Source organism: Poecilia reticulata, linkage group LG12, assembly GCF_000633615.1.
Source record: "Poecilia reticulata strain Guanapo linkage group LG12, Guppy_female_1.0+MT, whole genome shotgun sequence".
NCBI lineage: Eukaryota > Metazoa > Chordata > Actinopteri > Cyprinodontiformes > Poeciliidae > Poecilia > Poecilia reticulata.
Window position 1 is genome coordinate 9625107 of NC_024342.1, and position 15449 is coordinate 9640555.

General features: G+C 39.2%; 1 protein-coding gene across 1 annotated transcript in view; it reads left to right on the plus strand.

The window, feature by feature from the left end:
• The window catches only part of mtrex (Mtr4 exosome RNA helicase), a 17374-nt gene continuing 1925 nt past the window's right edge, over window positions 1–15449 (plus strand). The window contains exons 1-23 of the mRNA XM_008423759.2: window positions 1–127; window positions 442–582; window positions 1155–1221; window positions 1308–1370; window positions 1592–1704; window positions 2053–2227; window positions 2401–2491; window positions 3457–3581; window positions 3895–3993; window positions 5426–5543; window positions 5633–5764; window positions 7112–7191; window positions 7523–7633; window positions 8950–9051; window positions 10079–10204; window positions 10579–10729; window positions 10864–11036; window positions 11123–11191; window positions 11572–11697; window positions 11779–11889; window positions 11985–12173; window positions 14406–14569; window positions 15138–15243. Of these exons, the coding sequence (XP_008421981.1) occupies window positions 27–127; window positions 442–582; window positions 1155–1221; window positions 1308–1370; window positions 1592–1704; window positions 2053–2227; window positions 2401–2491; window positions 3457–3581; window positions 3895–3993; window positions 5426–5543; window positions 5633–5764; window positions 7112–7191; window positions 7523–7633; window positions 8950–9051; window positions 10079–10204; window positions 10579–10729; window positions 10864–11036; window positions 11123–11191; window positions 11572–11697; window positions 11779–11889; window positions 11985–12173; window positions 14406–14569; window positions 15138–15243 (2733 nt within the window). The 5' untranslated portion in view covers window positions 1–26. The remainder of the gene's footprint in view (window positions 128–441; window positions 583–1154; window positions 1222–1307; window positions 1371–1591; window positions 1705–2052; window positions 2228–2400; window positions 2492–3456; window positions 3582–3894; window positions 3994–5425; window positions 5544–5632; window positions 5765–7111; window positions 7192–7522; window positions 7634–8949; window positions 9052–10078; window positions 10205–10578; window positions 10730–10863; window positions 11037–11122; window positions 11192–11571; window positions 11698–11778; window positions 11890–11984; window positions 12174–14405; window positions 14570–15137; window positions 15244–15449) is intronic.

Below are 15449 nucleotides of genomic sequence, written 5' to 3' on the forward strand. Positions count from 1 at the left end.
TTGTGGGAAGTTTGTCCCTTACAAACATGGCGGACCCTTTTGGAGACGGATTGTTCAGCGTGTTTGACGATGAACAACAAGGTTCTGCTGGCAAAAAGACGCCCACGGGTGCCTCTACGGAGACTGGGTATAATATTTTAAATATATTAAGTCTAGTCTTTAATATTAGTGCTCTTCCTCGCTTACGTCACGTGAACGTGGCGTAAACGTTGGCATGCTGGCTCTTGCATGCCAACTGCTCTAAAGGCTAATTAGCTAGCTTGTCCAATTAAGTCAGAAGACGCAATAAAGTGTGTAAATTGTTCGGATAATGCTTACGTTGTAGCTGTGCTCCGTTGTGACTGGAGTCGAACACATTTATAACTAAACCTGGTGGAGCTTAAGCGTTTGAATTCCGCGCAGACAGCTAAACCATGCTCTGCTGTACTTGGTGTCTTTCAGGAAATCTGCAGGTAAAAGCGGTGCTGACAGGGATGCAGGTCCGTCTGTTCGGGTCAAGCGGGAGACGGACAGTGACGGCGGAGAGGAGGTGGTGTTTGGGAAGAAACCTCGCCATGATGTAGTCTCATCCAGTGACCTAAAGTAAGATGAAGCATAAACTACTTGTAGAGTTCAAACCGAAGATGTGTACTTAGCAGGCTTATGTGGTTCCTACACAGTATGTAAACGCAAGGAAAGTTGGTACTTTTCATGTGTTTTTATGTAGAAAAAAAGTGTATAAGGATAGATTTTCAGATTTTTGTCTGGTTGTATAAATGTTGAGTTATTGGTTTATACTTAGCTCAAAGGGAACCGAGAAGTCTACTCAGTAGAGTCCGAAAGAGTAAGGGATTTGATTTTAAAAATGGTAATGAACAATGTGTCTTTAATGTAAATCTATTTAATTTAAGCTTACAGCAACATTCTGCTCATCTTTGGTAAATTTGAGCCTACATGAAAACTTTATTTTCTGTCGACTTGTCATTAAGTAGATCTCCACATCAGTCGCGATTTATTGCTATTTAATTCTTTTTGAGTTCATGCTCTTTAACACTTGGAATACATAGGGCAAGAATTGCACTATTGCACTCCAGTTTTTTGCAGTGTGAAGAATGCACACACTGATGTTGCTGGTACTGTTTCTTAGATATGAATGTTTCTATTGTTTATTTCAGTCTCACAGAATTTATGCCTCAAGTGAAGGTGGAGCAGGTGGAAACTGTGGAAGGATGCTCACATGAGGTAAAAAAAAAAAAACCTAAACAAAACAAAAACAGCTCTGTTTAGTTTTACAGTTCAGTTGTTTTAATGTTATCTGTAACCCACAGGTTGCTCTGCCAGCTGATGAGGAGTATAAACCTCTGAAACCAAGAGTGGGAAAAGCAGCTAAGGTATAACAGTTAATTTAACTTCAAGGTTTCATTTTATTACACTGATAATACATTTTAAATGTGACACCATTGAATTTTATTACATACTTTTTGCAGTAAGACATCTGATTTTTGTGTAAAGAAACTAGTTAGTTCAGTTAGATGTGAATTGCTTTATGTGTTTGCAATAACAAATGCATCTTTTTTTTCTCTTCTCCTCATATGTTATACTTGTCCTGCAGGAATACCCGTTTGTACTGGATCCCTTCCAGCGTGAGGCTATCCTATGTATCGACAACAACCAGTCTGTGCTTGTGTCTGCACACACCTCTGCAGGAAAAACTGTCTGTGCAGAGTAAGCATGCTAAATAAAACTGTTTCTGTTTTTAAGTGCCTGAAATTCCTTTAAGCACTCATTTTCCCCCCATTCTTTACAGTTATAACAGTTCTCACTTGATTTTAATCACATTAGTTTTTAAACATTTTTGTGTGTTATTGTACCATAGTGTTCAAGAGTTTAGGTCTGATTAAAAGAACGAGATTCTCTAAATGCATAATCAAATGAATACATAGGCTTCATTTGTGATTTATTAATCACAACCACAATATTGGGTCTATGCACATGAATAAGAAATCAGAGATGAGTTCTCTTAAGTCACTAGTCATTGTGGGTTATTTCTAAATTAATTTCTCTCTCCTGCAGATATGCCATCGCTCTGGCTCTTAGAGAGAAGCAGAGAGTCATCTTCACCAGTCCCATTAAAGCACTCTCTAACCAGAAGTACAGAGAGATGTATGAAGAGTTCCAGGATGTAGGGTTGATGACTGGTGATGTTACCATCAACCCTACTGCCTCCTGCCTTGTCATGACAACAGAGGTGAGATGTAGATCAGTCCATCGTGGAGGCATTACAATACACACTAATCTGCTACACATCGTGTAACTCTGTTATAGCTGATGTGTAGCAGGTATTTTCCCTATAAGATTTTCTTGACGACCTGTGTTTTCATTATGCAGCAGGTCTGACGTGAATGTTTTCTTTTTGCCTAGATTCTAAGGAGCATGCTGTACCGGGGATCTGAGATCATGAGGGAGGTAGCCTGGGTTATCTTTGACGAGATCCATTACATGAGAGATGCAGGTGTGTACAGGAAGGAGAGGTCACTGGCAATTTGACTGCTTGTGTTCAACAGTGAACATTAGACTTGATGCAAAAGTCACTGAAGTTAACAGATTTTGTTTTTATGCTTTAAATTTTAGCCAGAAACTTGTAACAAAGCCAGCCAACATACACTTGCATAATGTAACATCCATCCTTACATTATGCAAGGTTCTGTGAATGTCTAACTAAAGACTCTGTTCTGTTGAAAAGGTTTCTTATTACTTCTAGCAGTGAACTTTAACCTCTAGAACTAAGTGTTCTAATGAGACTGGAACTAACATGGAAAACACTTAAGAACTGAGCTAAAACAGAAAAAACCCTTGAATTATAAATTTTGTCAGGTTAAGTTACTTTTAGTATAAATTGCAATATTTTTAAAGGAAAATATTGCAGTCATTATCACTATTTTAAGTAGTTTCAAAATACTGCCTCCCTGAGGGACATCTTTTCAGAAAAATATGGAGCTACCTTTGGTATAAATGTTCAAAATTTCTATTGCTGTTGATTTTAGGTGGCTATGTTGAGAAAGTCATTCTTCTCTATTTTCCTTTCAGCATGTTTTGTATTTAATGTTGTGTATTCAAAGATTAACCCAGCCCTTAACAAAAGCTAATGGCTAGCAACCATTAGCTTTTTCTAACAACCATGTTGCCATGGCTTCTCTTGATTTTGTAATCATTGACAGATACCTAATCTTAATTTCTGTCGGGTCAGAAATGAACAAAGAGTGATTTAGTTCATCTATGTTGTAAATTTGTGAAATAAATAACTTATACGAACTTTGAATCGGTGATAAAAATGCAAATTTTCTAGTTTCCGAATACTGCAGGACTTCAAATGAAGGTTGCATCAAGATAAAAAAGATGAAATGGGGCGATTGATCTCCGAATGAATTTTTTTGTTTGGTTTATTGTCAATGACAAGAGTTTCTATGTTCATTTCAGAGCGTGGCGTGGTTTGGGAGGAAACCATCATCCTTCTTCCTGACAATGTGCATTATGTATTCCTGTCTGCTACCATCCCGAATGCCAAACAGTTTGCTGAGTGGATCTGTCATTTACACAAGCAGGTGGGCTGTATTTCTGGGTTGCCACTACCAATTACTTTAAGAAGATTTCTCATTTTGTGGTTAAAACATAGTTTTCACAATATAGTTAAATTATTAAAAAAATTTATGTTGCGCATAATCACAGGTTTTTTTCTCAGATTCATAAACGTTTAGGGGCTTCATAATGCCAGTCTAGAATTGAAGTACTGGAAAAAGAAATTGCCTCTGTCAACAGTAGAGACTATAACTTTAATTTAAAATATTGTTACGAATTTTTATTTTTGCTTCTTCTATCTATATTGTCAATAAAAGTGTTTCTCTTCTTTTCCTGCAGCCCTGCCATGTGGTTTACACAGACTACCGGCCCACTCCTCTGCAACATTATATTTTTCCAGCAGGGGGCGATGGACTCCACCTAGTGGTTGATGAGAATGTAAGCACCCTTAATCTATTATGGATGGTTTCTCTAACTCAGGGGTGTCAAACTCAATTTCACCGAGGGCCACTTCAGCATATTGGCCACCCTCAACGGGCCACATTGACGGTGCAAATCAGGAGTGCCCAGGTCCAGTTCTCCAGACTGCAACTTTTAGATGCATCCCTGCTAAAACACCCCAGACAAAAGGTTGACTTCCCTCATCAGCAGCAACTCAGTTCTGTAGAGGCTTATAATGAGTCAATGATCCAGGTGTGTTAGAGAAGGAACGCATCTAAAGTTGCAGATGATAGCTCTGGAAAACTAGACTTTSGCAGCCCTAGCATAAATGTATGAAAATACAATGTTAAAAATAGATTAAACACCTCATATTGTTAAATAACGCTTTGGAGCGTCTGGTTAGGAAGCGCATTCAAAACCTTTGGTTGAAATGGCGCGTTAAATTCAAGTCTCCATTACAGACCAGAGAAAACTAAAGAGAATGCAACGTTGTGTTAATCCATTTGAGGAGCCAGCAGTTTATCTTGAGGAAATAAATGACGACGCAGAAGTTAATTAGACTTTAACATGCGCAGTCCGCTGCTCAAACACTGCGGACGCGGCTGCGAAAAATTAAAAACCGCTGGAAGTAACTCATCCAGAAGATTTAACTAATGGAGCTTCTTGGTGCACATTACCCAGGAGAGCGGAGTTCTGGAGGAGCTGCAGACGTAACATCTGTCCGTTTCGGAGAAGCGAAAACACKCAAAACAACAACAAAAAATCCTGGTAAAAGCGCAAACCGGACCGCGCACAGGGCAAAACACTCAGAGTTCAGTTGATCTGTTTGGACCAGACAGATCCAACTGACTGATGAATTAGCGCAGATTTTTCTGCAGGGGAGGAAATGCGTTCAGACCCCCGCGGGTGAAGTGATGCTAATTTAAGTGAAGTCGCTTAATTTATTTTATTAAGTTATTGAGGCCTCAGTCTACGGAAGAGGATTAGCTTGTGATGTCTCAGTTTTATTCGCTGGGAAAATCAATAAGCAGCTTGAGGTGACTCTGCTGCTCTCTAGTGGCGAGAAGCCATAATGTTGGCTGGTAACAATCGGAATGCATTATRGGAGATGTAGTTTGTAGTCAATTCGTGCTGAAAACCTATTTTAAGTCAATCATGGACCTATAAAACGCTGGGGGGGCCACATAAAATGACATGGCGGGCCACATGTGGCCCGCGGGCCTTGAGTTTGACACATGTGCTCTAACTCAACAAACACAGTCGATCTCCCTTTGCACACTTTTATCTGGAGTTCAGACTTTTTTTATATATATTTTTTTTTGAAGAAAGATAAAAGATTTTGTCCACACTTTTTATAAAGGTCACATAAAGCAAGTCAGATGTTATCATACGGGATTCAAATAGTGTATGCTTGTGTACCTTTCCACAGGGGGACTTCAGAGAAGATAATTTCAACACAGCCATGCAGGTTCTCAGAGATGCTGGGGAGTCCGGGGGCGGCAGTGGAGGTGGCAAGTGGGATCGAAACCGAAAGGGAGGCACTAAGGGTACGCAGGGGACACGTCTAAATAGGACAAAAATGGAACATTATATCAATCACTTAACCTAAAAATATATTTTTGTATAATTTACTTAGGACCGTCCAGTGTTTTCAAGATAGTGAAGATGATCATGGAGAGGAACTTCCAGCCGGTGATCATTTTCAGCTTCAGTAAGAAAGACTGTGAGGCCTACGCCCTTCAGGTGTCCAAGCTGGATTTTAACAATGGTATGGGGCATTTGTGAAGATTTAACTTTAATTTTCACTTTTCTTATCTCTAATTTCTGGAATAAGAATAGCATGGTGTTAATTTTGCATAATAATACCTCCGATTGGCTTGGATTTCTGCACTGCTAGTTGGCTTAAACCAGATGAAGTACTTTTGCACTGCATGAGTATATGTTTTGTTAATTTCATTAATTATATTTGAGTGCTTTTATTGATTTCATCCTTGGAATTAGTAATTTGATTATTTGCACTTATGCTGACCAAGATTTGATTAATCATTTTATCATCCCAAAAGGCCAAAGTCACCTAATTTTGTTCACATCACATATTTGCTAAGGTTTCTGTTTGGTGAGCAAATTGCTTATTTAGTAATCATGTCAAAAACATTTCTGTTGCTGAAAAAATTGGATAGGAGTTGAAATTAGGAAATGAAAACCTGCCACTTGGCAAACCCAGGTGAACAAAATCCCTTCACTGCAGTAATGTCATAAATATGCTTTATTGTGCTCATACATTTAGATAAGAAAAGGAGTTTCTTCTGGAAGACAAATTAATTTTGGACAAAATGCAGTTTTAAAGTGATTTTTGGCTCCCAGTCTCATGCTGTTAATATTATCCGGTGAAGTAAAACATGCAATCTGAAGTTATATTATGAAACATTCTCTTTCCTCCTCATGATTTGTTTCTTCTGGATTGTGACACTATTATGAATGAGGTTTGTTTTAACGCTGCACTCCTCCATCACTGGAGGCTCTTTATTCTGGTAAAGCTGCCAGTTTTTTATCTACCCTGTATAAAAAACATGGATAAACTCTGCCAAAGAAAATTCTCATTTCCGCAAACTGTGTGCTCCAAATTATCCTAGAAAAGTTGACTTTAAAAAAAAAAAATCCCCAAACACAGATGATATGATTAAAGGATGAAACAAACTGTCAGCGAAGAAAAAATGTAATCAAATTTAAAATATCAAGCTAGTTTGGTTATGTTTCTAAGCATTTTAAGCTAGGAATGAGCTAAACAACTGCATCTACAAGTCTAGCTACTTATTGCAATTTAGAAACTCATGACGGACATTTGTTTAAGCAAGTGAAGCCATATTTTAGCTCAGTGTGTTTACTCAGGATTTTGTGCATTTGTGTGTGTTAATGCAAGTTGGTGTCAAATGAAGGCTAGAGTGACAAAAGTAATCACAGTTTTGCTGAAATGTTGCATATTATGGCAGACTGTTAGTGGTGCATGCCAAAAGAAACTGAAAAAAAATATTTTTTAAATAACTCTAAATTTTACTAGATTAAGCTGTATTCAGCTATAAGAAAATATCAGTAGCGCCTTTTTTGTTTCCTGCAGATGATGAGAAACGTCTGGTTGAAGAAGTGTTCAACAATGCAGTGGACTGTCTTTCAGATGAGGACAAGAAGCTGCCTCAGGTAAGCAGGCTACAGTTTGCCTGCAACCTGTAATATGTTTTTTCTTCTGGCGCCTCAGGTTTTTGAACTCTCAACGTTGACACCTTGTAAAACTTTTTAAAAAGCTTCACAATTTCCTCCAGTTAACCACCTTGATGGAAAAAGGCTGCATGTGTTAAAACGCTGGTTCTTCTGTTCCTTATTAAATTTAGTCGTGTTTTTCCTTTTTCTGTAGCAATGGCCAACTCAGCCAGGCCCCACACTAATACAAGTGTTCCCTTTCCATTCTTTGCTGTCTTGGTTTTTTGTTGCAGTAGTGACGTGCTGTGGTTTTTTTTTTGGTGTCCCGCAGGTTGAGCATGTGCTGCCACTCTTGAAGAGAGGGATAGGAATCCATCATGGAGGACTGCTGCCCATCCTCAAAGAGACAATTGAGATTCTCTTCTCTGAGGGTCTGCTCAAGGTACCTCCATCTCTGTGACAAGATGCTTCTTCAAGCATATTGAAACTAGGGATGCACGATATTGGATTATTGGTCGATAGCCAATATGCTGATATACTAAAACTCATTTGGCCGATACCAATACCATGCCGATAAAGTTATGCATCCATAATTGAAACAAGTGAAGGGAAGGGATTTTGTGTTCAAATGTAATGTCTTGCAAAATCATTCATTTGCCTTTAACTTTTTCGCTTTTTGACATTTTACAACCTTAATGTAAAATTAAAGTTGTAATTTTACAACCTTAATTTGTAAAATTACAAGTAATTACAGTTTTGCTGAAATGTTGCATATTATGGCAGACTGTTAGTGGTGCAGTCTCAATGTGACTGTTCATCAGTCACATTGAGACTTATGTGACTGATGAACACATAGCTGTGGACAGTTGTAAAGTGGAAGGAAAACAAAACATGATTTTTTTTTTATATAAAAAAGAAAATGTGAAAGAAAAGATATAGATTTGTATTAGAAAACCATTTTTTAACAGTGTAAGCAAGGATCTGATGTATGCAACTTCAGTTATTATCAACTAAAGATGGCAGAGTAAGTCGCCATACTTCCTGAGCAGTTCGTAGTCAATTTTTGTCAGTTTCAGTCTTTGAAATAATCGGTTTTTACAAAATTAACGTTTTCTTGTGTATAAAATTGGGCCACCAGTCACTGGATGTTTTGTAGCCATCCATTCATCTGTGTCCACCAGAGGTGGGAAAGCTGTACTGGGCCTCATTGTTATCAGCAAGTTGTTGTTATTCAGCAAATATTAATATTTTATTTCACCCAGCCTGTTTAATTGTTTCTTGGTGTGGATGTCAGTGGTTTGCTCACCTTTTTATATTCCTCTTAACATCAGAGAGCATCGATTTGAAGATGCGTCGTCACGTTTGTAGAGCTACGGAGCTTCACACCCACCTACTGTGTCTTAGCTTGGATATGGGCTGATGGGCATATTTTAAGTATTCTTGTTTACCTGCCTCACAGGTGAAATGTCTCCAAACCAATGCTTCTGCTACCTCCTGCTTGTAGTAAACTGCAACACAAACACAAATGCCTTACTTTATGTGTCTATCACACAAAATCCTCTTTTGTTTTCACTGTTGAGAAAATGCTAAATTCAAGGGGTGTGAATATTCTAGCTTTGTTTCAAAGAGAAAAACAAATTGGGATTGATATCAGATGTTGAGAATATGCAATCGTTTACAAGGTCTTGGAAGCCATATAAAAATACCCCGGTTTGCACGCTGATGACAAAATGGTAACGATTTGTCGTCTCATTCCAGGCCTTGTTTGCTACAGAGACCTTCGCCATGGGTATTAACATGCCAGCTCGGACCGTTCTCTTCACCAGCGCACGCAAGTTTGATGGCAAGAACCACCGCTTTGTAAGAACTGTCACAGCAACCTGACCATTATAAAAACTGTTTCTTTCAAAGGGATTGATCAGTTGTCACAATTTCTGCAGTAGATTTTTGTAGATTGGCAAGAATGTGATCGGAAGCAGGCGATGTCTTTTGGAGAAGTTTGACTCAAAAAACAACCCACCTATGTGTATCTGCGGTAAAAATAAATCATCCTGTAAACATATCTGTCCCTTTAAAAGATCTCTGGCTTGTGCTTAGTGTTCACTTTTACACAGCCTGTCGTTCTGAAGTCTTTATAAGGTCTACAAACGGAGCCGCTCGCTTTGCCACATAAACAGCCACGTATTGTTTATAAGAGCTGGGGGCCGTGTGTGAAGCTGCAGACATGCACACACAAACACGGCGAGGATTGAAGCGAGTCGAGAGGGAAACATCCCTCCAATCCAAGTACTTCATGAAGAACATCTGGTGCCTCAGATGGTGCCAAAGCTCCACGCAGGCACTTCAAAACACTCCACTGTGATTCCTGATTCATGCTGTGGTGAAAATCACAATCTGTTACTGTGGCACGGTTGATCGGAAGATGCGATCACGTCAACACGGAGTCCTTTTGTTTTGGTTGCAAAACACAGGGTTTTGTACGGATGCTTGAATTTTAATTGGATGCCTTCAATGTTTGGCAAGTTCTTGATTTCTGTATTTAATCCTTGAAAGCGCCTGACATTTAAGCTGCACAGTTTGGTGACATAGTGCTACTTAACATTTTGTTAAAACCCTACATTTGGAAAATATTATTTAGAGTTGAGAACATATATTTTCACACACCTAATAAGAAGATGGACACATTTTTTTCTTGCTGTCTGAAGTCAAATCAGAGTAAACTTTTCTTAATTCTGACTTTTTTTTCCAAAATTGTTTTTCCATCAAGCTAATTCATTTTTGTAATTTCAATTTGTGCAGTTATATGGTTAATGGGAAAAAAACAACTAATCTTCTGCAGATATTGGAGCAGACTTCATCCTAACAAGCCTTTTTCCTCTCCTTCCAGATTACATCAGGTGAGTACATCCAGATGTCAGGGCGCGCTGGCAGGAGAGGAATGGATGACAGAGGAATAGTTATTTTTATGGTGGATGAGAAGATGAGTCCAGCTGTGGGCAAACAGCTACTGAAGGTACAGTAAATCTAAATGCTATAAATCTTTGATCTTGTTATGGCCGACTAAGCTGATCGCATCAAGGGTAATCGGGCCATTTGGTGTGCTGTCATAACTTGGCACGTTCTCACAGAGAACCCCGAGTCTTGATTGTCTTGTCTTTGATTTGACACGTTTATATGCATGTCGCTATAAATACACAGCACAGTTGTGTGCCTTTTGAACTACACAGCCTGATATTAGAGGCTGTGAAATGTCGCCGCGGCTACAAAATCTCTCAAGTTTTTAAATTGGAGTCAGCAACTTCAGCGTTCTTGCATGTAGACCTCTTATGGTTTATCCCATCTGTCTTCTACTGCACCCAACATTTCTGTTGTCGTCGTGCTTTGCAGGGCTCAGCAGACCCTTTGAACAGTGCCTTCCACCTGACCTACAACATGGTGCTCAACCTGCTGCGTGTAGAAGAGATCAACCCAGAGTACATGCTGGAGAAGTCCTTCTACCAGTTTCAGCACTACAGAGCTTTGCCCGGCGTCGTTGAGAGTCAGCATCCTGCTTTTTATTTCTACACATGCCTGACTTAATTAGAAAAAAGAACTGGTTAGCAAACACCACTTTGGGTAATGTTGTAGCAAGTTTAATGAGATTGCTGCTTCCATTTTTTTTTTATTTTGCAGAAATTAAGAAGTTAGAGGACCAATATCACACCATTGAGATTCCTAACGAGGAGAGTGTTGTTACATACTTTAAGATCAGGCAGCAGCTGGCTAAGCTGGGTAAAGAGATACAAGAATTCATCCACAAGCCCAAATACTGCCTGCCCTTCCTTCAGCCGGGCCGGCTCGTGAAGGTACGTCTCTATCGATTCACATTCTGGGAATGTTTCCATACTCCTGCATTTTATTAAAGGCCAAACTTCCTGTGTTGATGCCGCAGGTGAAAAATGAGGATACTGACTTTGGCTGGGGAGTGGTTGTAAACTTTAACAAGAAAACAAACGCAAAGGTAAGCCAGACTTTCATTGGGAATTTAGTGGCCAAAACTGTACATAATGGTGAATAAGCTTTAATTAAAGCCTTTCTTTTGAGCATCTGGTTTATTTGAGGATATTGTCCTGAGAGAGACCTGTCTCTCCAGTCTAAAATCTTTTGTATCTCCCTAAGGTTTTCTTTCTCCATCTATCTTGACATCAACTGTAACCTACTTCCCTTCTTTTTCTTCTCGTTGACAACTACGCACTATTTTGTGTAATCTGTCACCGAAAATCTCAATAAAATACTTCAAAGCCTGGTTATAATTTGAGAATGTGAAGAAATTGAAAGTATGAATTTGCTTCCAGTCTTTAGTTAAATGTTGCTGTGCCTGATGTGGTTTTCATGCTTTAGGCCAGCGGAGACTCTGAGCCGCTGTACGTAGTCGAGGTTTTGCTTCACTGTAGTAAAGAAAGTGTAAAAAACTCTGCAACTGAAGCGGCCAAGCCTGCTGCTCCAGGGGAGACCGGAGAGATGCAGGTTGGTGAAACTAACACATACAGACACACTGAACTGTGTATCACGTTTTCTGCTCACATTTCTATCTGTTTTTCTACCCAGGTGGTTCCAGTGATGCTCCACCTCCTCACTTCGATTAGCTCAGTTCGTCTTTACATCCCTAAAGATCTCAGGCCTTTTGACAACAGACAGCTCATGCTCAAGTCCATACAGGTACAGGTTTCCTATGTAAAAAAAAATAATAATAATTTTTTTTAAATTTTAGCAAAAATCTTCATCCAAACATTTTCTTTCCTCTTATTCTACAGGAGGTGCAGAAGCGGTTCCCGGATGGCGTTCCTTTACTCGACCCCATCGATGACATGGGCATCAAAGACCCCGGCCTGAAGAAGGTCATTCAGAAGGTGGAGGCCTTCGAACACCGGATGTACACACACACACTCCACAGCGACCCCAACTTAGAATCCGTCTACTCCCTGTGTGAGAGGAAAGCACAGGTAAGAATGTGTTTGTGTGCGAACAAGTCAAATCTGGAGTAAATGTCAGACTTTACTTTGAGTCAAACAATAAAACAATGGATGGAGCTTGCTGCTATTTTAATGAAATGCGTACTTATTTATTTAGACAAAGCAGTTGTAGTTGAAAATAGCCAACAACCTTCTATTCCTACATTTTTTTACAAACGCAGGAAGAAAGCAGCAGTATTACATCATCTGCTGTCAAAGGTCACTTAAAATCAACCTCATTATTGTGCAATAACTTTTTTATTGTGCCACGTCTCTTTATCTCCTCTGTGTTGTTTTCCTGCACTAAACCAGCACAATAGGTGTTTCAGACCTCTAAGTCCCAAGCAGTTAAAAAACAAATCATTCCCAGCATCACTGAACAAAACAAGGAATTGCGTTTTCTGAGGGGATTTGACAGAAATAAAGAGGAAAAACTAGAAATAGAAACATCAAGTTAGAAGCTGCACAGCAGCTGTAACAGGCGGTTGATTTATTACAGATTGATGTAATTATGTTAGTTTAATAATAGCACCGCTTTATACTTTTAGGTTGTTTTAGGTTGATGTTTATATATATTTTTTTTAAATATCTCCCAATTCCAGTGTTAAAAACCCTCGCTTTCTGATTGTCTATCACACAGTGGCAGGGAAAGTGAAATTCTTGGTACGATTTTTGAGAGGAAAACAGGTGGATGGATTTATTTTAAGAATCAAGAGTGTGGAATCCAAGGGGATGCCAGGGTAGTAAACCTTAAAATGGGAGCAGATGGACAAAAGATATTGTGCATCATAAAGATAAAATTAATATAAATTCAACTGAAGACATTAACCAGAATAAGGGTCATGTGTTGACCACTTTTCATCCCTGGGGTTTGACGGGAATCTTTCACTTACCAGGTTAACTGTCTAATCTGAATAAAAATGATTTAAAATAAAATTTCTGCTTCCTACTTTCAGAGCACACACCCTTAAGTTTTAAATGTTTATGTAATTAGAGTCCTAAAATGTCTTAAATTATGATGCTTTATTATTAAGTTGAGCTTTAACATGTTAATCAAAGGTCTTAAATGTTGTCTTGACAGGACTGTATAATTTTGTACTTTTTTTGTTCTTGCTGGACTTTTCAGTCAGGCAAACGTTTGAGTTACACTCAGACACCTTCACTGTGTGTGTGACTCGAAATGGTTGAAGCCAAAGGTAACTCACTGCTAACATACCTTGCTAGTTAGTTTAGCTTTTTAGCATCTGCCATGGGTAAGTTCAAATTTATCACCAATTGGCTGGATGAAGTTTGCTTGTTTCTGTGGAGATATACAGCTTACATTTTCCCTATAGCAGTCTTTAGAAGTCTTAAATTAGAGTTGGTGAAACCTAATTTGGACAATTCCTCTTTTCAAACCGTATGTGTTAAAAGATACAAAACAGACAGGTTCAACTGGTCCGATGAAACAAACCTGATACACAGTTTGCAACAGGTTTGACATCTTGCTGTTGCATTTTAAAATAAAGTTGTGTAATAAACTGGTGTTGGTATGTTTGGTCTCTGCAGCAACACATTGACCACGTCTAGTAGCAGTCCCCCTGAGCTTCAGATGTCATTTCATTTCTCTCCAGTGATCCAGTTTTAACTAAAACCGCAGCACTCACCTTATTTGCTTACCTAATTTGTTTAGTAAAACATAAACCTGTCCAACCTTATGAGCTGCAGCCTAACCGACAAAGAAGTCTTTCATTTGAATTTATGACTCGCCGAAGCTATAAAACCATTTTCACGTGTAACTTGGTTTCTGGGAGGTGGCGGTATTCACTGGGAACAGAAACACTTAAATATGTTGAATTTGTGAGCTTGCGACAATTTCTCAGCAACTTGCAGATCCGCAAGTTCAGTAAGATGAAGCAATATCTGGTGACGCCTCGCCTAAAGAGACGTTGATAAATGTGGAATCTCGAGTCTTTGGCTTGGAGGGGTTTTGGAAAGAGGTAAAAAATTATTGGTGCCCCAAGATATGTACTTATTGTGTTGTAATTTCCTTGTTTTTCCTTACTTTATCACTGGTTAATGTACTGCTTCAGATGATCTCACAAAACAGATGGTAGTAAAAATGACATGGCTTTTAAAGGGCCATGCTGTATTTTTGTTGGCACTGGTAGATCTTAATTTACTCTCAAATCACTCTTTAAAACAAAACACGTGTGTGTGCGTGTCCGTGCGTGTGTGCTGTAGATTGCAGCCGAGGTTCGGACCGCCAAACGGGAGCTGAAGAAAGCTCGCACCGTCCTGCAGATGGACGAGCTGAAGTGCCGAAAGAGAGTCCTCCGAAGACTCGGCTTCGCCAGCCCCTCTGATGTCATCGAGATGAAAGGCAGGGTCGCCTGTGAAATCAGCAGGTAGGTTTTCTAAACTGGTCATAGCTGTTTGTAGCAGTTTCCACTCTTGAACTGCTCATTTTAGAGCCGAAAACAAATGTCACTGCGAGCGGTGAATGTGTTTCGCTACTTTTTATAATCATTAGCTATTTAGCGTAATTTTAGTCAAGTGCTTCAAGCCATTAAGAGAATGTTGAACATGGCAGCTTACCTTCAGCTACGAGAAACCAAATAGCTGGTGCTGCAAGATTTTATATAAAAACATCCAATGAGTGATTCATTTTAAATTTGTTTTTGTTGGAAGCCCTCATTGAAGCAGTTATATTTTAATGGTTTATACACATTTGTAAGAGTGGAGTTTGACCACAGCTCTTTGGTAAAAACCCTTTGGGTTCTTATTTAGCTTATCCTAAAGGGACTCTGGATCCTCATGTCTCAAATTTTAAGATCTGAGTTTCTGACTGAAGTTGCTGTGAGAACAGTTTTTCTTGTTGTAACTCTGCCACATTTCCTCTCTGCCTCTGTTTAATAAAAACAATAAAAAGATGATGTTCTACAAAGTGCTAACGGTGTGTGTTAACCTGTGCAGCGCCGATGAGCTCCTGCTGACAGAGATGGTGTTTAACGGCCTCTTCAACGACCTGACGGTGGAACAAGCCACCGCTCTCCTGTCCTGCTTCGTCTTCCAGGAGAACGTACGAACAGACGCACAGAAACTCACACAATTCCTGTAACTCTGTTCAAACACTCCTGACACAATCTGAATCCCATTCCAACCGAGTCCAGATCAGGTTGCATTCTTGGCCTGTTTTACTGCTCTGCAAACATAACAAACTAGAGGTTGATTTGTTTGTCCTGTCTAATGAAGCAGAGCTGGTCCAGCATCAGATTTTTCAGCAGA